General features: G+C 46.3%; 1 protein-coding gene across 2 annotated transcripts; it reads right to left on the minus strand.

The window, feature by feature from the left end:
- Nucleotides 1-10,036: 10,036 nt before the first annotated feature.
- On the minus strand, nt 10,037-19,124 carry CRYZ (crystallin zeta). Of its 2 annotated transcripts, none has more exons than XM_068406700.1 (9): nt 19,041-19,124; nt 16,622-16,746; nt 16,137-16,289; nt 14,878-15,041; nt 14,181-14,232; nt 12,039-12,188; nt 11,524-11,625; nt 11,336-11,431; nt 10,037-11,078 (listed from the first exon to the last, which is right to left on the minus strand). In XM_068406700.1, the coding sequence occupies exons 2-9, from the start codon at nt 16,730-16,732 to the stop codon at nt 10,917-10,919; spliced, it is 990 nt and encodes a 329-aa protein (XP_068262801.1). In that variant the 5' UTR covers nt 16,733-16,746; nt 19,041-19,124; the 3' UTR covers nt 10,037-10,916. The 2 variants fall into 2 exon arrangements, with proteins under 2 accessions (XP_068262801.1, XP_068262802.1); XM_068406701.1 differs by lacking the exon at nt 19,041-19,124 and adding an exon at nt 17,975-18,062.
- Nucleotides 19,125-19,195: the final 71 nt, after the last annotated feature.

Here is a 19,195-nt window from a genome sequence, read left to right on the forward strand (position 1 = left end):
GACTTGTGCAATATTAAAAGAAACAGAGAATTCTCTTCTTTTTGTCTCAGAAAAGGAAACTTTTCGATCTCACCAGTCCTGATCTCTGAAGATGTCGTCTTATCCTGGTATTGCTGAAATATCCAACCAGGTGTTTGTCTGTAAGGCTGTTGTAGGTCGCAAGAAATCTGAAATAAAATCAACACAGATGCATATAATCCCCTTGACAGCCAAATTATTACAGCTTAAGTTACAAAGACTTACCCAATAGTTTGCTGCACAAAATGCTGTCTTGATGAATCACACCCAGCAGTTTGTCAGACAAATGCCCGTTACATTATGTAAAAGCAACATCTTGCTGCCTCCAGAAGATCCGCATCAGAAACAAGTGACTTCTACCTAAGATAGCTCCGCAGCTCAGCTCTGTCCGGCGCCAGCCTGCGCCCGTCAAAGCCAGAGACCCGGCTCTCTTTCACCACACCGCGCTCCCAGGATTTCGAAGAGACCGACCAGCCGGTGCTGCGACGGCTCCCGCGGGCCGTTGGGCCTAAACAGCTCCTGGGTAGCGGCCAGAACGGCCGGGCTACGCTACCTCCTGCTCACCTGCTCCCCCCTGAAGACGCCTCACGCAGGGGTGCACAAGTCCTCTTCCGTACCCACAGCAATAAAAATGGGCCCGACATGACACGCAAGAACCTCTCAAGCTTTGCCAGTTCCCAAGTCTATGTACTAAAGGTTCTCTTTAATGCATACATTGAACAAACCAAAGTGAACAGATTGCATCTCTCTTCTATTTGTTGGTGAAAACTGTAGGGCCAACAACCACGGAGAACCAGACCGTGGAGACCGTCGGAGCCAGGCCCTCCCCTGCTCTGCCCAAGAAACGTCACGCGTCTCTGCAAAGCCAACAGAGCCAAAGCATCGCAGCCCCCAAAGACCAGAGCTTCCAAAAACTGAACCTCGTACACGAGAGCTGAACACAAGAACTGAAGCATCCATAAGTAGCAGACACATTTTCAAACAGTCCTTAGCACAGCCTTATCTGACTTCGCCCTCTGGAAAACAGGACAAATAACCAAGCAAACGACAGTAGGCTTAAGGTTTTAATGCTCTAAATCCATTCGCATTTGTAAAATCTACACACTCAGATACATATTGCATAATATGTTCAGCCTGACCTTCGCGCTCTCTAGGCAGGGTATGTTTTAATTACACAACAAGAGATTGATCTCTTGTTTCCTTTGCCCTTAAGTTTAAAGCCACTGTACCTCTGTTACATGTCTTTCAACGGGACAATTCAAGACCAATGCCTATTGCTAGGCTGAGTTACCCACACAAAAGCAGAATCAAGGAAAGAAAGGACAACTAAAAAAAGAAATCCAAAAACCCAAAGAGATCATGGATTTACAGGAATTTTATCTGGGGTTTCACACTGCTCTCAGGTAGCCTACCAACAACAAATTAAACCTTAAACAAGCAATTTCGCTCACCCTGTTACGTATGTTGATTTAACACCGGTACTATAGCAACTGTTCTACGTTACTTTTTTAATCCACTGTTTGTTTTTGCATTTGAAACCACCAGATTACATCAGTTGTGCTAAGCGTTGACTTATGGTATCACCTGGCAATTGCATACGGAGGCAGAGGAGAAACACAATCCCATTCCTTTTCATTTGCTTCCTCCCATCTAATATTTCATGGACCATATAACTAGTTAAAATGCAACTCCCATCTGAGCACCGTGATGGAGCAACTCGAGTTTCAAAGAAGTCTCTGTACATGTGTGCTCTCAAACGAGCCCAAAAAGTCCATTTTTCTGGATATTTCTGGGACTCCTTTTTCTCTGCCTGTTTATCGTGTTTATTCTTCTCTCCACAAACTCTAGCTTTTATTAGAATTGCAGACAATTTTCCTGGCACAGAAGCTAGACTGACTGATCTGTAGTTTCCAGGACTAGTTTTGAAGCTCTTATCAAAATTAGTATCACATTTGTTTCTTTGGTATCACAGCCAGTGACTACATACCACTGTTAGGGCAGTAATTTCATACTTACAGTTATTTAGACTGCCTGGATGTACACAGTTTGTTCCTTTTTTTTTTCATTGATTTGCTCAAAATCCTCCCTCACTTGCATCTAAATTGGAGCCAAGTTCCCCAAATTCATGCCCAATCAAGACTGATTCAAGTGAAGCAACCTCCCCAAATTCTCCAACACGGGTGTTACAGACATAGGGCTTTCACTACAGTCACTGAGGAACATAACATCCTATTTTAACAATAACTTTTCAATAGACATCCACTTTTTTTTAAATAAATGTTCTTCATCTTGCTTACTATCAGATGAGAATACACTTTACATTACACTAGAGGTTACATTTTCCAAATTTCTAAAAGCAGAGAGTCAACTGTCAAAAATCCCTCTGCTGCTCACCCGACCAGAATTTCAGTGAGGGACCACAGACAACAGGAAAAAGGAAAATTCCCCAATTTACCTTTAATAACCACTGAATCGGAGCAAACCTCTGGAGCTCAGTTAACTGAGGAGCCAAGGAGCTCTCCCATCAGGGGCAGCCACGAAGTCACCTGAACACAAAGCCTTTCTGGACCACCAGAAGGGTAGGAAGAGGCGCCCGGGGACGTCCTTCCCCAGGGCACACCCTCTACCAACGACCACCACGTCCGTGGAGAAACTCCTTGCCTGAAGGAAGCGCCCCAGCTCCAGGACCAGCCGTGGGACCTCGAGGCAGACGTGTCCCAGTCCCAGATCTGCTGTGCCTGGCGTGGGCAGCTTGGCCTCCCCCTCTGAGACCGCAGCAGCCCGGGTGCTCACACTCACCCTTCGGTATCATTCACACCCCGGGGCGATGCCTTGACTCAGAAAAAAACAAACCGCTGTCGCTGGAGCCAGCTCTTCTTTTTTCCCCGTTAACAAAAGTAATAAATGAACAAAGGCAAGTACAAATACCCAAAGAACGGGGAGAACAGAGCCAGAGAAACCAAAAGGGCCGTGATTTACTTTGCTTTTAAAAAATTTATTGAGGGCCAGAGTACACACATCAGTCCCAGACGCCCAGGAAGGATTACGTCTGCAGCTGCGGGAGCCCAGCTGTGCAGATGGCAGAGCACGCAACCACAGAACACGCTAGAGATGATGACTAGGGTGAAATTAAGGAACTGTCCACTTGGAACTCTGTATCCGACAGGATTTTCATTGCATTATCATCGCCACTGTTGTTATTTATTAACAGCATCTGGGTTTAATCAGCTTACAGTGCACAACGCACCGTCTGCAGAGCCAGCGCTGTGCATCGCTATGATTTTTAAGACCGTTCTTACTCATTTGAAAGGATATCAGGACAGAGTCACAGCAGGCATCCTACATTAGTTTTGTAAAGCAAATCTTCACAGTTAATAATTTACAGTGCAATTAAATCAGTGACTGCTCACCAAAGAAATAATCTAAGAGAGCACCAAAGCTGTAGTTATTGATTGGTAGAGCCACAGAGAACCACAGCCGCTGTGCTGCATGTTACAGCCGGAGTTCATCGCCCCTCCAGCCAAACCAAGTCCTGCCCCCGACAGAGACCGTTCCTCACTCACAACCTACTGGATCCTGCACTGTTTCTGCTGGACATCACCAAGAAGGCTCATCAGGCAGAACAAATCCAAGCACAGGCTGCCAGCCACAAACAGCGAGTCCAACATCCCCCAAGGCAGGGGCACCTGCTCAGCACGTTCCGTCTGGGAGAAGACCACTCTGAGGAGACTTCCCAGATACCCGGCCGCTCTCTGCCACCCCCTCCCTCAGGAAACCCTTCAGCCACCATGAAGTATACCCCACTTCCACCAACAACGCTGTCAGGGTCTCCAGAGAGGTAAGAGGTGGTGACAAAGTGGTTCTCTGCAGAAGTGGGATTCAGCATTAAATCCCAACGGTAGGGACTCCGTGACTCCGAGCTGGGAACGGCCGAACAGGCACACGTGGCCCTGGGAATCCACAGGCGGTACAACAGTACATAGCCGTGCACATGGGGTCTGAGGAGGGCCAAAGGACGATCCTTCCCTCGTCCTACTGCCCGTGCCCCTCAGTTCGGCCCAGGACATCACTTGGCCATCCTCACTGCCTCGACCGGTGGTCTCACTGAGGTCAGATGTCCAGGGCCGAGGGGGTCCTGCAAATATTTACGGAGAGATGCAATGTGCTGTGGACAGACTGTGGCCTCTCCCTTCCTTGGCTGTCACCTGAGTAAAACTGCACATGCGCTTAAGGGGTGAAATAAACCAATTAATTATTGTTAGACTCCAAAGCCCCGTCTAAATTTCAAGGCGTCTGCTGACCTCAGCAAGTTTTGGTGCAGTAGTTGTGTTCCAGCATGGTTGCTGGAGTATTTGTAATTCACATCTTGGGGAAGTTTGGATACCCTGAAGCTCACAACCTGCAGCTCCAAAGTTAGACAACAACAAAGGGAAATGCCTGAAGTCAGCGGCCCCGTTCCCCGTGACTCCATCTACCCGTGCCCACGGTAAGGTATCACCGTGGCGGAGGGCTCCGAGCTCAGAGGTCGCGGGCTGGAAGGCGCTCACCCCTGCACAGGCCGACAGCTACATCCCGGTTCCTAAACCGCACGGGTGGGAGCAGCCTGACCGCACACCAGCGCCACATCCCAAACCCCCGCTTCGACCACGGTGCGAGAAAACACCTCCAGGCCTCCCAGGCTGCGGCCCCTCGCGCTGTGTCACCGCTCTCACACAGCCAAAAAGGGAAACGCTCGGTAAAGGCGAGCGGCCGCCCGGCTCACGGCTCCGGGACCCGCCGGCCCCGCGCCCCCCCCAGCACACGGGCGGCCCGCCGGGACAGCCCGGGGCGGGGGGCTCCGAGCGGTCCCGGGGCGGGGGCCGCCGCCCTGCTCGGAGGCGGCGGGCGGCGAGGGACGCGGGGCCACGCCGCGGGGAAGGGACGGCCCAGCCCGGCCCGGCAGCCCCGCGCCCGCCGCGGCCCCCGGCCCCACTCACCCCGGCTGCGGGCCGCTCATGGCGCCGGCGAGGGGCGGCTGCGAGGGGCCCGGCGCTGCCCGCGGCCCCGGCGCTGCCGGCCGCGTCCCGGCGGTCGCTAGGACACGGCGGGGCGGCCGCGGGGCGGGCGGGGCTCCCGCGCCAATGGCGGCCGCGCTGCCCGGCCCCCGGGGGGTCCCGGTGCCGCCGGGGGGTCCCGGTGCCCGGCTCCGCGCCCCGCCCCACGCCCGCCTGCCCCGGCCGCCCCAGCCCCGCCGTCAGCCCCGGGGCAGGCCCGGCCCAGCCCCGCTGCACGGTGCCTTTTGCAGGGCGACAGCTCCGAGCCGGGGAAGGGGAAGGGGAGGATGGCGGCAGCATTTTGACACAACACAGACCTATGAACTGAACAGTCCAGCGCGCGGTGAGGGGATGCCCAGTCACTTCAGATCTCCATCCTGATCTCCATCCCTTCACCACAAATGACAGGAAAGCTCCCACGTACACATCTCCATGATCTCCGGATTTACTCAAACAAAGGAGATAGATACATTCACCCTTCCACACTCCTATTTTTCCCTTCTTCCTGCACTTCCCGTGAGCTCAAGTTGAAGCCCAAACACACAGGTGATGCTTTCGAGGGCCACAGCACAACTGAGTGTAGGTTCTCAGGGTGACCAAGAGCAGGGACAGCCTTCCCTCCCTGATGCACCTGCTCCAAAACGTTACAGGACTTCCACTGTCCTCAGGCCTTCAGTGCCATGAGCTACCCGCACTTGATACTGAATTGTCTTTAAAAGGAAGCAACTATCAAGAACGTAAATATCCTCTGGATTTTTTCTCTTCCCAACCCTGTGATTAAAGTCTCATTAATTTATTGTATCATGCTGTAGCACATAAGGAATCAGGAATACACACAGGGGACCACATGATTACAATGGGGAGGGGATACTTCTAATGACAAGAAACCATAGGCAGCACTTATTTGGGGCACAATTAGATTAACAAATAGCAGCTGCTTTTCAGAACAATTCCACTCTTTTCTGTTTCAGCAACAGGACAGCAGCAGCTTCCAGACCATGGCACGTGTACACAACTGCACCCTTCTCTGCTCTGCCACGGGGCTGGCGTGTCCTACAAGGAGAGCTGAACCAAGGACCCTCTAGGTGGACAGAGTCTCTGGATGGGTGGCTTGCACAGATGAAGTCAGCCAGAAACATCACACGGGCACACCGATGGCCCCCCACCTTCGGCATGACAACGGTGACAAGATCGCACACTGCTGCAACTACACCCACCAGCTGGAGCCCAGCTTATTTCTGCACCACCACCAGCAGCATAACCTGGGTCTCAAATATGTATCTCCTGCCCACAGCATGAAAGCACCCGCTGCAGCTGCCTCACACCCCGCCCCACACTTTGTGTTCAGGGCTACGTCATTATTTTTATTCACACTACTTTTTCCAAAACTACAACAACCCCTTCCACTTGTACCATACCACAAAAAAGGACAAAAGAATTAAATGTTACATTACAATTCTTCACAAAGCAGTCTAAGTCATGCTGTCTTATTCTGCCAGGTTACCTTTGCAGAGAGAAGCCTGCAATGTAATAAAACTAGAACTACTCTGACACCTTCTGGTGAGCAACCCCGTAGCAAACACTACCCTTGTTAACGGCAGCGATGCACACACAGTCTGAATTTCATCTCCAAGCATTAGCTACTAAGGAAGAAAGTAGTCATTGTAAAACATAAGCCTCTCACTCATATAATACCCTCCGACCAAAGGCCAAATTAAAAAGAAATAAATATTTGAAAACATGCAATATATAAAGAAAACATAAATTTTTATATGTGCATCAGCTCCATAATCATATCCATCGTCAACTGTTACTCTTAACCTGCTATTTAGTACCTTACTTCTAACAGTGTTGTCAAGTGGAATTGCAGATTCCCTACCTGCATCATCTTCTGCTTTGGAAGACAGAGCTCAAAGCTCATAAAACCAATTATATGACAAACTGCTTGAAAGAAAAGAGCACTTAGCTCAGTGATCCAGCGTATTCCTTTAGTCCTGTGTTTAATAACAAGACTTAAAGCTATAACATCTTAACATCATCCACCCCCACCAGGAATAGAAATACTTACTTAAATCCTGCTGAATTAATATTGTTGGAAAAAGTATGTATATCTTTGTAGAGATGTGTGTCTACTTATGGTATGTTAACAAAAAACATTCACTTGTGAGTTTAAATTATCACTCAAGCAGCAGTCCCAAATAAAATTAACATGGCATTAAGAGACCTTTCCACACCTGAAAAAGCCTGACATTGCAAACCTGGATCTTGAACTTAAAGTGGTCTCCTATGTACTAAGAAACTAATTTAAAACACAGGGGATGCACTTCCCCAGGGACCAACTTAGTGCTGGACAAAGCCTTCCTTACGTTACTTAACCTTGCACTAGAAAAACATTCCTTCCCTATTTGACACTAAGACCTTGCTCTTTTATCATCAGTATTAACTGAATTAGTTTCATAAGCCTCACTGTAAAGATCTTCTTTCCTTTTTTGTGGTATGTGCCTGGTTATTGCTCACAAGTTCACATTCTTGAAAACCATGCTGATTTCCTCCCCCAGCGCACTACGATTTGCACAACAATATTTGTCCCCAGGATGTCACCTGTCTCAGACCTAAGCCTCAGTTCCCAGTTTAGAGAAATTATGAAAATACTACCCAGTGAGGCCTTACCAGGGCCTTTAATAAAAAGAAAATATTAATCTAGGTGTAACTGAAGGACAGATGCCACCTGTCTTCCATCTGACACCAATTTTTCCTATCATTGATGCCTAACCCAAAAGCAAGAGTGAGCATTAGGATTAATTTTAAAATGTAGAATATGAAGAAGATTAGCATCTATACTCAGTTATGTAGAAAAATATCAATGTTTATGATTTATCTCACATTCTCTCAAGTTAGAAAGTAACAACATGCAGCTGGGCAAAGAACAGTTCCCAACAGCCTCATTAACTATGCTAGCTAGGTTTGAAGTAGCATGAGCACACACACTCCCTGGGTATCCTGGGAAGAACACAAGGACGCTGCCCAGATGTGTAGGGACGGGATTAGGAAAGATAAGGCACAGCTGGAGCTGAATTTGGCAAGGGATGCAAAGAATAATAACAGCCTTTACAGATAGGCTGGCCAGAAAAGGAAGATTAAAGGAAATGTACCACCTCAGTCAATAAGACAGGAGAGCTGGTGACAACCGGCATGGAGAAGGCTGATGCACGCAACAACCACCTCTCCTGTGAGGACAGGCTGGGAGAGTTGGGGCTGTTCAGCCTGGAGAAGAGAAGGCTCCGGGGAGACCTTATGGTGGCCTTTCAATATATAAAGGAGGCTCGTAAGAAAGATGGAGAAAGACTTTTTACCAAGGCCTGTATTGACAGGACAAGGGTTTTAAACTGAAAGACGGCAGGTTTAGGTTGGATCCAAGGCAGGAATTGTTTACAATGAGGGTGGCGAGACTCTGGCCCAGGTTGCCCAGAGAAGCTGTGGCTGCCCCCTCCCTGGCCGTGTTCAAGGTTGGATGGGGCTTGGAGCAACCTGGTCTGGTGGAAGGTGTCCCTGCCCGTGGCAGGGGGTTGGAACTAGATGATCTTTACAGGTCCCTTCCATCCCAAAGCATTCTACGATTCCATGTCACTTCAGCTATTGTTATCCAAATCAGCTACAACGACACAAAAATAAGTCTTTTTGCCAGAGCTCTAAAGAAAACTCTCTCTTGATTTCCATCCACTTACCATAAGTCATCCACTTTCCGCTAACAAGGTGCCAAAATATTTTCATCCAGTTAGCAGTGACAGCACAAGGGACGTGGCCGTTGGAGAAGACCACGTGAAGCCCAGGACCCACTTCTGGGTCTATTGAGGAAGTAAAGCTGTATTATCTCATTTCCAAGCAAGTATTTTGCATCTCTTTGCATAGCTACGCACAAAATAAAAATCAAGCAGAAAGACTGGATATTTTCTGAGACAGATTTTAAACAAGCTGGCACTGCAGCAGTTGTAATGATCCAACTATTCCTGGTTTCCTCCAAGGGGACATCACTTGGCAAGAAGAAGGATCTTACAGGTGACAGATGCTACATCCTGCAACATTTTCTGTGTAAATATGTCAACAATTTTCTACCACTTTTTTTTAGTATACCTAGTATTTATATGCTACCATGTCTACAAGCTTGGGAAATATTTCAATTCCAACTATGTTAATCAAAAAAAAAAACACCAACAAAAAACCCACCGTGCAAAACCAGAGATGAGGCACAGGTTTTTGTTTGTTTTAAACACGTCTGCCAAGTACACAGAAGACACTCGAATGTCAGCAAGAGTTCAACATGAATAGTGTCCAGTTTTCTGAAAGGAGCCAAATGTTCCTAGAGGACACGCAGGTAAAATAACTACTCACTTTCAGACTCGAGACAAGTAGCATGTCAGGATTTGATTTCTCCCAACCACACACAGAACAATCGTGGTCGATGAAGCACTAAGATAAAATGTTAAGATCTGATCAAGAGGCTTATAGAGAGATCGTGTGGCTCTCTCTTACCTTAATATTTTAACAAGGGATCACAAACATAGAGCAGAAATCCAGACATTTCAAAAGATTCTGCCAATTATTTTCTTAGTTTAGATTAAGCACAATGTCAGTAGAAATAAATGCCTGTTCAGAAAAAAATCACAGCTTAGAAAATGGTAGTGTGATGAAGCTACCACCCTGAGGAAACTGTACAGGGATTCAGAGGACGTGTGCTGATTTATGATAGCATGGCACCAAATGAATCCAGACCGAATGTTAAAAAGCAATTAACCTTCACAGACAAAAACACTTCTAAAAAGTTTCTGTTAAGTAAGGACTCACTTTTCCTCTTTATCCTTGAAGCTGAGAAAACTCTTCTGCAGGTGATGACTTCAGCGCTCATTAGAGAATTATATCATTAAAAGGAAGTGCCTGTAATACCAAACAGTATTTTGAGTGTAAAAACTGTCACCATATCAAAGAAATTGTCCTTCCTTAATTGGATTGTATTTGGAACAAGTCAACAATGTATACACATTCATTTGTGAAATAACACGAATTCTCAGTACCCATGGAAGCAGAGCAGCCTCTCTTTTCTCTTCGTTGTAGCCAGGGATTCAGGTGACTTTAAATTTAATAAAGGTCACAGGAAGAATTTAAATCCTCACTACTCAGCCATTTACCATCAAGGAATCAGCTGCTTCTGCCAGTATGGTCAGTTGCAAAGCAGCAAACACCAGCACGCAGCTTCAGGTCCCTTTGGGTTAACTGGGACACTTCCACCTCAGACACCAAGTCAGACACAGCAAAATGAAACTGCCTCTGCTTCCAAACAGCTCATATTTGAGAGATTCTTTGGCCATCTTTTGAGCTGGAAAGTGAACTATTTTGGCAGTAAAAGCTTTTATTCCAAGTAAATTATGTGACAAAAGATGAATAAGACAAATTTTGTGGCTAAAGAATTGACAGAGTCCTAGTTATGTGCATATAGTTAGCTACATCCATTCATGTACCTGCTTAAAAAGCAGGCTTCATTTTGCATTACCTAGTGTGGCCTCTGTCTAACTTCACACAGAGCCTGATACCAAATTCTGCCTTAGACATTAGTTTCCCCTGCATCACAAGGCCACATCAGCAAAGAAAATGTATTATTTTCACATCAGCCAAAAAAGCTACAAAAATTACTTTAAAGTATACACAACTCTGCTTATTACAAAAAGAAAACAGATTGTTAATTAATTAACGTACGTTACCATTTGCTGTTACTGTCAAACCTGATCAAAAGTATGTTTTATAACATCCATTCAATGAATCATGTAAGCAAAGGTGCAGCTGGAACAGCTGCAAAATAAATGAAGAAAGACTTTACGGAAGGAGCACCATCTTCGCCCGAGCTCCACTGCTATGAATAATGTCTGCATGAGCCTTAGCTGCTTTCTCCAGTGGATACTCAGAGCCTACAACTGGTTTCAGCCAGCCAGCTTCTATGCCATCGAGCAGTGCTGTTGCACATTCATGCCTCTCCTCCTGTGTGTAATAAAGACAGCAGTTACCGCAAGGTCTTTACGTTTTAGAAAATTATTGACTATTTATGCAAGTGTTAAACCAAATTTCACAACCCAAAAATATTTTATGATGTTCTGAGATTAAATCAAAATGTAACGGAATGAACAAACAAGTTACTTAAAGTGAAATTATGCTTTTGTCCCTACAAATGATTTTAACTGGAAATAGGTGTTGGAATAAGCCAATAAAACATGCTTTAAAATAAAAATGCTTCTTACCTCACTTGCAAGAAACAGACTGACTCCAATGATGCTAGATTCTTTACTCATAGTGTCTCTTGGATTTATCTCAATGGGACCTCTACAGCCCACAACCTGTTGCAAAGGAGTGAAGAGACAGTTCAGGTTACAACGGCTGAATTGCATTGCTAAATGCACCAACTAAAGTCAGTGCTAAAAATACTCACCATCACCCTTCCTGCACAGGACAACAGTTGCAAGTCAGTAGCAAGATTGATGTTGGAGAGCATTTCTATTATTATATCAACTCCTTCCATCCCTGTGTATTCCTATACAGGACATAACAAGTTATTTAAATCACTCCAATTAGTGCATGGGTACCACTGTTTATTTCACATGCTACAGATAAACAAGAAACTGTAAGATGTATGTTAAATTTTAAATACAGCCTTTGTACTAAGGCTGACAGCTAAGTTTAATTTTAGCATATTTTGATATGCTGAATTATGATATGCTGTCGTATTGGAACTTGCTGGAATGCAAGAGCTTCTAAATGCCACTGCCCGTGAAGAAAGCTCAGCTCTTCTGGCCAGAAAAAGTTCTTCCTTGTGTAGAAATGAAAAAGGCAGTACTTGTATTGCTCCTACATAAATCTGCTTTAAAAAACTTCTGCAAACAACTGTTCACATTTTGTTAGTAAGAAAAACACATACTGCATCACCTAGCCCTCATACACGCTTACCTTAATTTTATCAACGTAATTAGCTTCTCTGTGATTAAATGCTTGGTGAGCACCATTTCTCAGAACCATGTTCATGCCTTCCTCAGTTCCTGCTGTACCCAAAACCTTTAAACCATAAGCTCTGGCAATCTGACATGTTGCTATTCCTACCTGAGGGGGGGGAAAAAAAAGAAAATAATAAAAAGAGAAAATTTAAAAAAAACTTAAAAGGAAAATTAAAAAAAAAGAAAAGAAAAAAAAGGCTTTTTTCTCTTTTATCTTTTTTCTTATCATTTTAAATTTTATATATTCTACCAGCAAGTTGGAACTTACCCATTTAAAAGGCTGGCCTGGTAACATTTATTTTTTGGCCATAGTAAATAATTCGTATCTTAAAGATAGCCAAATAGTCTTTTAAAAAAAGAGATTTACAGAAGCATAGTAAAGTTTTGTGGGATTTTTAATAGCTATCAGCATTTGATATAAATCCATGTAGAATGTTGTCTGTCTGTTAAAGTTGGCCATATATATTTGATACAAAGCCAAGGAAATTCTTCTCTTCGTGGAATGACTTGCTATTGATACCAGCATTATATATGGCAAAGAAAATCTGCAGGCACAAATTTTATTAACACGACTTTTGCATCTTTCACAAAGAGATTAAATGATAGCTTTAGAACCCAAATTCTCAGTGTCTCACACCAGCTTTGCACTCCAGAGGATGTTTGCTGGTGAGGGATGCCTTCGGCGGAGCCAGTGATCACTTGGGGCACACCAATGCCACCTCTTGGGTCTGCTTTGTGCCATGGCACAGAGTGCCAAAGCCAAAGGAGGGAGCAGCTGGGTACAGCTGGGTACCTCCTCCAGGACATGGTCACATATGCACGGTTTTATATTTTGGGGGGCGGGGGGACAAGCAAATAAATACACAAACAACGACGATCATAAAAACTCCGTTCTGTGGCTCTGCTATTTAAATTTGTATGTATGAACAACACACAAAATAAATGGACAGGCTTCTCAAAAAAAATCTACCGTGACCTTCTGTCTGGCCAGGATCTACCCAAAGTGCTTGCCAAATGCGACCTTGTTTTCTCAATAGCAGATCATCAGTTTTCAACTAAATTAAAAAACAAACAGCATTAATTAAAACAGATCATGGCCAGACTGATTTTCAGAGAAAACTTCAAAAGGAGGCACATTTTTAAGAATCATTATGGAAGTCAGCATCACTTGAAAGAAAAGATGCAGCACAAGCCATCTTTTCTCTTCAGCACGTGCTTCACACCTATTCATATCTCACTGCTCTTACAAGTATTCCTGTAACAGGTCACAGGTCCACAGATTTGCATTATACACTTCTGCAAACCAAAGGCAATATAGCTTTTCAAGAAACGTAAAATAAGTAAGAATAGAAACATTACATTTAGTTTAAGAAAAAAAAAGAGGCTACAATGCTGAATGTCATTCTAGTGTCTTAGAATGAGATCTGAATTCCCCCTCATATGAGACTGCCATAATCACCTTTTTGCTGTCTACCAAATAACTAAGGAAACTTTGCCCATCTATAGCAGCTGTTTCCTGCATCAGCAGAAGCTGAGCAACAATGTGCAGAGTATGGGGGATAAATTAAACCAGAATGCTGTGTGAGAGAGAGCTGAAGTTAGCTTGTCGTGTAAAACCAAAGAAAACTTATGTTCAGTTTCACACAGTATTCAGTCACGAATGAGTATGTTCCAGTACCTCTCCTTGTGCAGCTAGCTAATAGGCAAAAACATCCCAGAAAAGCATAGTTGCTATGCACCAGTGATCACTGCTCATAGAACTAAAAACAACTTGTACACATTGTAAAATTACAGCTTTCTGCTGTTAGTTTTCTCTCAGGATATAAAGCTTCCAGACCAACTTCCAACTGCAGCAATGAGTTTACTATGTGACCCTCTGTATTAGGGGCCTCACACAATCACTCGTGCAGTTTCATGGTTATTTGGAATAACAGGGTTTGCTCTAAGAAAAAAAGTATCCTAAAGTGTCTGAAATAAAAACCTAATTTTGCTAATCCATTAAATGATATAAATGTGACCATAAATCATATCACAGACAAAAGCACGTACGTGGACAGAAAGCAGCATTTCTTATAACCTGCCTTCTCAAGATACTTACTCCCCCACTGGCACCATGCACTAGCACACTCTCCCCCGCTTTGGCACGCCCTCTGGATGGAAAAACAGAAAATATTGGTGTTATGATTGCAGTACATAATCATTAAGCATCAGATCGCACACACTGACATCAAATCTCACCTTTCACGCAGTAATATTTCCAATTTATGTTATGGCTAAGCAGGTATAATCAGCCTCTTTGGGAAAACAAGGACGCAAAATAAACCGTATCATTTATGAATTTAAGTAATATGCAATTATGTCAACATGCAACTAGCAGCAAGGAACAGTGTGGTACTGAACCTCAGATCAAGATCTTCACTTGTTACAGATCTTAAAATAAACCACAGTAGCTCTAACCATTTGTTCTATCAAACTAAACCAGATCTCCAGTCCTAAGCTCTCCCCTAGCTAAAATACCAACAAGTGCTGAAAAGAAGTTACACATTTTATTACATGATGCTTATCGAAGAAGCCTTTCCAGGTCTGTTCTCTTCAGAAGAAATACTTAAGAGGAAAACACAGTCGCTGCTTGTAGGTAACAACCATCTGACAGTTCCATCAGTATGACAAATTTAAGTGTTTTAAGCATTTCCCACTCATTGATCCCCCCTCGTTTTACAGGACAATGAAAATACGGGCTTCAGTATTTTAAACCTTGAAAAGCAAAATGCACAAAGCCAGACTGGGCCCCTTACTTTTGGAAAAGAGCGCGATAAGCAGTGAAGTAGGGTATTCCAATCGCTGCTCCCTGCCTGAAGTCCAGCTTATCCGACAAAGGAAAGACTCTGTTAGCTGCAGCAACGGCATAATCTGCATATCCTCCAGAGATCGTGCCAGTGGTAAAAACCCTGTCACCTTTCTAGAAAGGAGGGAAAGAAAATAGAGAAATTAATCATCTCCCTTATTTTTTCCTTAACACACATTAAGAACCAGTTCACACAAGTCTAGGCTATTTCTAACAGTTCTCCTATTAAAAATAACCAGTTATATTTGTCACAGAGAAGATTTTTATAAATGCTAATACATACAATCAATGCAACACAAACTATGTAATTTCATATCCTTAAAGTGTCATAATTATAACCCCGCTCTAGTGTAACACACAAACCTACCGTCTCATTAATATTAACCTTAATGAACCTGAACAATAAAGAATTCCATCCACAGATTCCAAATGCAAAACCCCAAAAGCTTTTACAAACACAAAAGAAACATTTCTCAATTATTTTTGTTGAAAATATGAATAAACATGATTCTTCTCTCTAGGTAACCAAATCTCATCTCTTCCACAATAAATTCCAGGCCAGGAAATTCATTTTAACTACAATTTGTATGTTTGCCTGAGACCAACAGTCTAGTGACTTGAAAGGAAGAACAGACTTAAAAACTAAATAAATGTCATTAGATATCTTCCAGCAAACTGATAATTGCCTTCTCCTGTCCCAGGACCTTCCCCCTGACAAAATCTAAGTAAAATTACTAGACTGGAGTAATAAAGTATTTGAACAGCTTTAACAACAAATACATCTATGGGGTTTTATAAGTCCTATTCCATTTCCCAAAAACACTTCACAGAAAATTTTTCATTTCTGCATGAAATTATACTCTCAAACAGGAAGCATCCAACTTCAAATATTTCTGCCATAAGAATAGTTCTGAACCACAACTTTTGTACACCTGGTATCATTGCTTAAAGCAGACAAACTGAAGTGCCTCTTCTGAGACCTTTCAACTCTCAGAGGTCAACAGCACTAAAGACTTCCCTGCGGTTCATCTGCAGACTGGATTGCCAACACCACCTCACTGCATGCCTTTACCACTCAGTGAAGGTCACTTCCACCACCCCCCCAAACAGATTCCATGATTATAAGCAATAAAAACAGGAGCAGTAGTATAGCAATCACCCAAAGAAGATCCAACAAACAATAGTGAATTAAAACAAGTGTATAAATACCTTGAATGCAGTCACATGTTCCCCAACACCTGCTATGACACCAGCCACATCTGAGCCAGGAGTATAGGGTAGAGCTGGCTTCCTAGCGTAACTTCCAGAACGAATATATGTCTCGACAGGATTTACCCCACAGGCATGGACTTTAATTAACACCTAAATGAAAAGATGCTTCTTAAGCAATAATTAAAAAGATTTAGAACTTGAATTCATGGCACAGCATCACAGCATTTTAACTAATTCTTAAACAGAGTCAGCAAAAATTCAGTGTTGAACTGAAGCTATTGTCAGGAAATCCTTTATATGGAATATGTAGCCCATATAACAGTAAAAAGCCCACATTTGTTAAACATGATATCTCAGGTCGCATGAATACACTGATCAAAAACTACACATTTGAGATTGAAAGTTTTGGTTTGTATTTTTAATTCTGAGCGTACCTATTATCATTCACTATCATCATTTCACTTCACAGAACTCGCATATACCTGATTTTCTTTTGGATCAGGAATTATGACATCTGACTGGAGTTTAAGCACTTCAGGGCCACCAAATTCAAAAACTCTGACAGCTCTCATCACGTTTCTTGTGGCTGCCATACCGATGAGAATATCTGGGGGACAAAAAAAAACCCACAATAATATTGTATTGCCTTCATAATTTATTTTGCATCTTCAAAATAAAAAAATCAAACAACCCTCTGTCAAGCAACTGATTAAATAGAGCCTCACTCCTGATATAAATTTGGCATGGGGGGAGGTTTTTCTTTGTTGTTTTTTTTTTTCCCAAGTCTTACAAAAGGCAGAAAATTAACCCTACCATTTGCAAGGCTTTAGGGGCATTAAGAGAATCACACACAAATAATTTATCTGTAGAAGTATTTCTACAGCAGCTCCTGTGAACACTGCACTGCTATCACCTATGCAGACATGTACTCTGGGGAAAAACTTTGAGAATTTACTATTATATTATGACAAAACAGCCTGTCGTACAGTGGCTGACCAGGTCATCCAGCCAAGCCACACTCCAGTCACTGCTCCTGTTACTATTAAACTTGTATGTAAAAAATCAACAAAAAAACTACTCATCAGCTATCAAAACCAGAAGACACCCCAGGACATTAAAACAAGCAGGAACAACTGAAGTGCAGACATTCAAGACGCCGATCCTCAGTCCCAGCTGGATTTCACCGCGCAGCCGTACGCGACAGCCCACGAAGCACAGCCCTGAGCAGCCACAGCTCACAGCCCTGCATGAATTTGTGAAGTATTCTAACAAAACACCGTAAGTTACTCCTACTACAGGAAAAGCTACACACAATTCTTTCAGGAATTCGATGGATTCAGACAGAGGGGCCTTACTGGGTACACAGCAAACAATCACAGGAGAGCAAACAGGCACACAGTGACCGCAGAGACCAGGAGATCAGGCTTTTGGCCAACTCCAGCTACAGAACTTTAGGGCTGCAGCCAGAGGTAGGCTTTTTCCCAGAGATGATTACAGCTTTTAAAAGCACCTCACTTAATCACTAATTTTTTCTCCTAACTGACGTAGTCTGTAAGGCTTCACACTTTTGGTTACCTGTTCAAGTCCGGAAGAGTATTAGTCACGCGGGTATAAACTACTAACGTTTCCCTTGGGACACGACAAAAATCTATACTGCAAAGTAATTTCTGAAGTACAAGTCACTTTTATACATCGTGATAATAAACCAAATTAAAAGAAGGCTTCTGTTCTGCTCAGAAAAAAAACTGGACCTGCAGGTTTTAGTAAATGACTCTGGAGGGTGAGGGCTGACCGTGGGGACAGGGTCTCTGCACAACGGGAGCAACCCCCGGTACCTGCTGCAGGGGCAACGGGCGGGCACCGGCGATCCCGGCGGCTTCCCCAGAGCCTCGGCGACGGCGTCCGGGCGCCGGTGGAGGAAGAGGGAGGGCAGAGGCGCCCTCGCGTTCACAGCCGGGGCTGGGGGGGGATGCGGGGCCGGCGGCTGCCCCCGCCACAGACCGGGCGGCGGCGAAGCGCGGGGCCGTGCGGCGGGGGCCGGGCCGGCAGCGGGGCCGCAGCCGCCGGGCAGGAGGGCGGGCGCTGCCCCTCAGGGAGCCCCACGGGGGCGAGGGGAGCCCCGGAGAGGCGGCCGAGAGCCACGGCGCAACCTCGCCGAGCTCAGCGGCCCCTCCGGGCCAGCGCACCCCGGAACGCGCCCGGGCCCGGGCCCCTGCAAACGCGGCTCCTCGGGGGTCGGCAGCCCGAGGGGACCCGGGAGGCGCCCCCGGGCAGGCGGGGAGGGCGTCGGGAAGGCCACGGCCAGCGGGGGCTGAATTGCAGGGCGCCCAGACGGGCTTCTGCGACTGCCCCGGCACCAAGGGCAGGGGACGGGAGGGAAGCGCGGGCGCGGCGGCCCCGGGGCACCCCCCCTCAGAGCAGCCGCCGGCAGCCCGGGCCCCGGGGCGGTCAGGAAGCGGAGCCTGGTCCTCCGTGGCAAGCGGGGGCCCAGCCGGACGGGACGGGCCGGGCCGGGCCGGACCCGGCTCCTGGGAGGTTCACCGGCTGCTCGGGAGGGGAGCGCCGCGCGGAACTGCCCCACGGCGGCGAGACGGCGGCGGCCCAGCAGGGCCCGCCGGGAGCGCGGCCCCTCAGCGCCGGCGGGCGGGCCCCGCCCCTCCGACACGCCCCTGGCGGCCAGGCCCCGCCCCGCCAGCCCCCTCAGCCGCCGCCGCCGGAGGCCCCGGGGCTCCCGCTGGCCGGGCCGGGCCGGGGCACCGCGCCAGTGTGCGCCTCGGCCTGCACAGCCCGGCCCCGCGCGGGGGGACAGCCGCCAGCCCCGCCACCCTGCAGCGCCCGCCCCGCCGCCCGGGGCAAACCCGCGTCCCGGAACCACCGGGGAGCCCCGCGCCCACCGCCTACCTCGGAGCGCTCCTGCCCCCGCGGCGGAGAGCGGGCTCGGGCCGATCGGTGGCGGGGGCGGGCGCAGCCGGGGGCGGGCGCGGCGATGGGCGTCCCCCGCCCCGCCCGGCCCCGCCCGCCCCTTGGCCGCCGCGTGCGGAGGTTTGGCCCTCGCG

This window comes from Nyctibius grandis, chromosome 8 (assembly GCF_013368605.1).
Source record: "Nyctibius grandis isolate bNycGra1 chromosome 8, bNycGra1.pri, whole genome shotgun sequence".
NCBI lineage: Eukaryota > Metazoa > Chordata > Aves > Nyctibiiformes > Nyctibiidae > Nyctibius > Nyctibius grandis.

Bases quoted from the DNA above. Each gene is read 5' to 3' on its own strand.
- CRYZ (XM_068406700.1), bottom strand. From the start codon at position 16,732: ATGGCAGCCACAAGAAACGTGATGAGAGCTGTCAGAGTTTTTGAATTT. The intron at 14,233-14,877 runs GTAAGGGGCCCA...TTTTCCATCCAG, and splicing joins TATCGCGCTCTTTTCCAAAA to AGGGCGTGCCAAAGCGGGGG. The intron at 11,079-11,335 runs GTAAGAAGCATT...TATTACACACAG, and splicing joins GTCTGTTTCTTGCAAGTGAG to GAGGAGAGGCATGAATGTGC.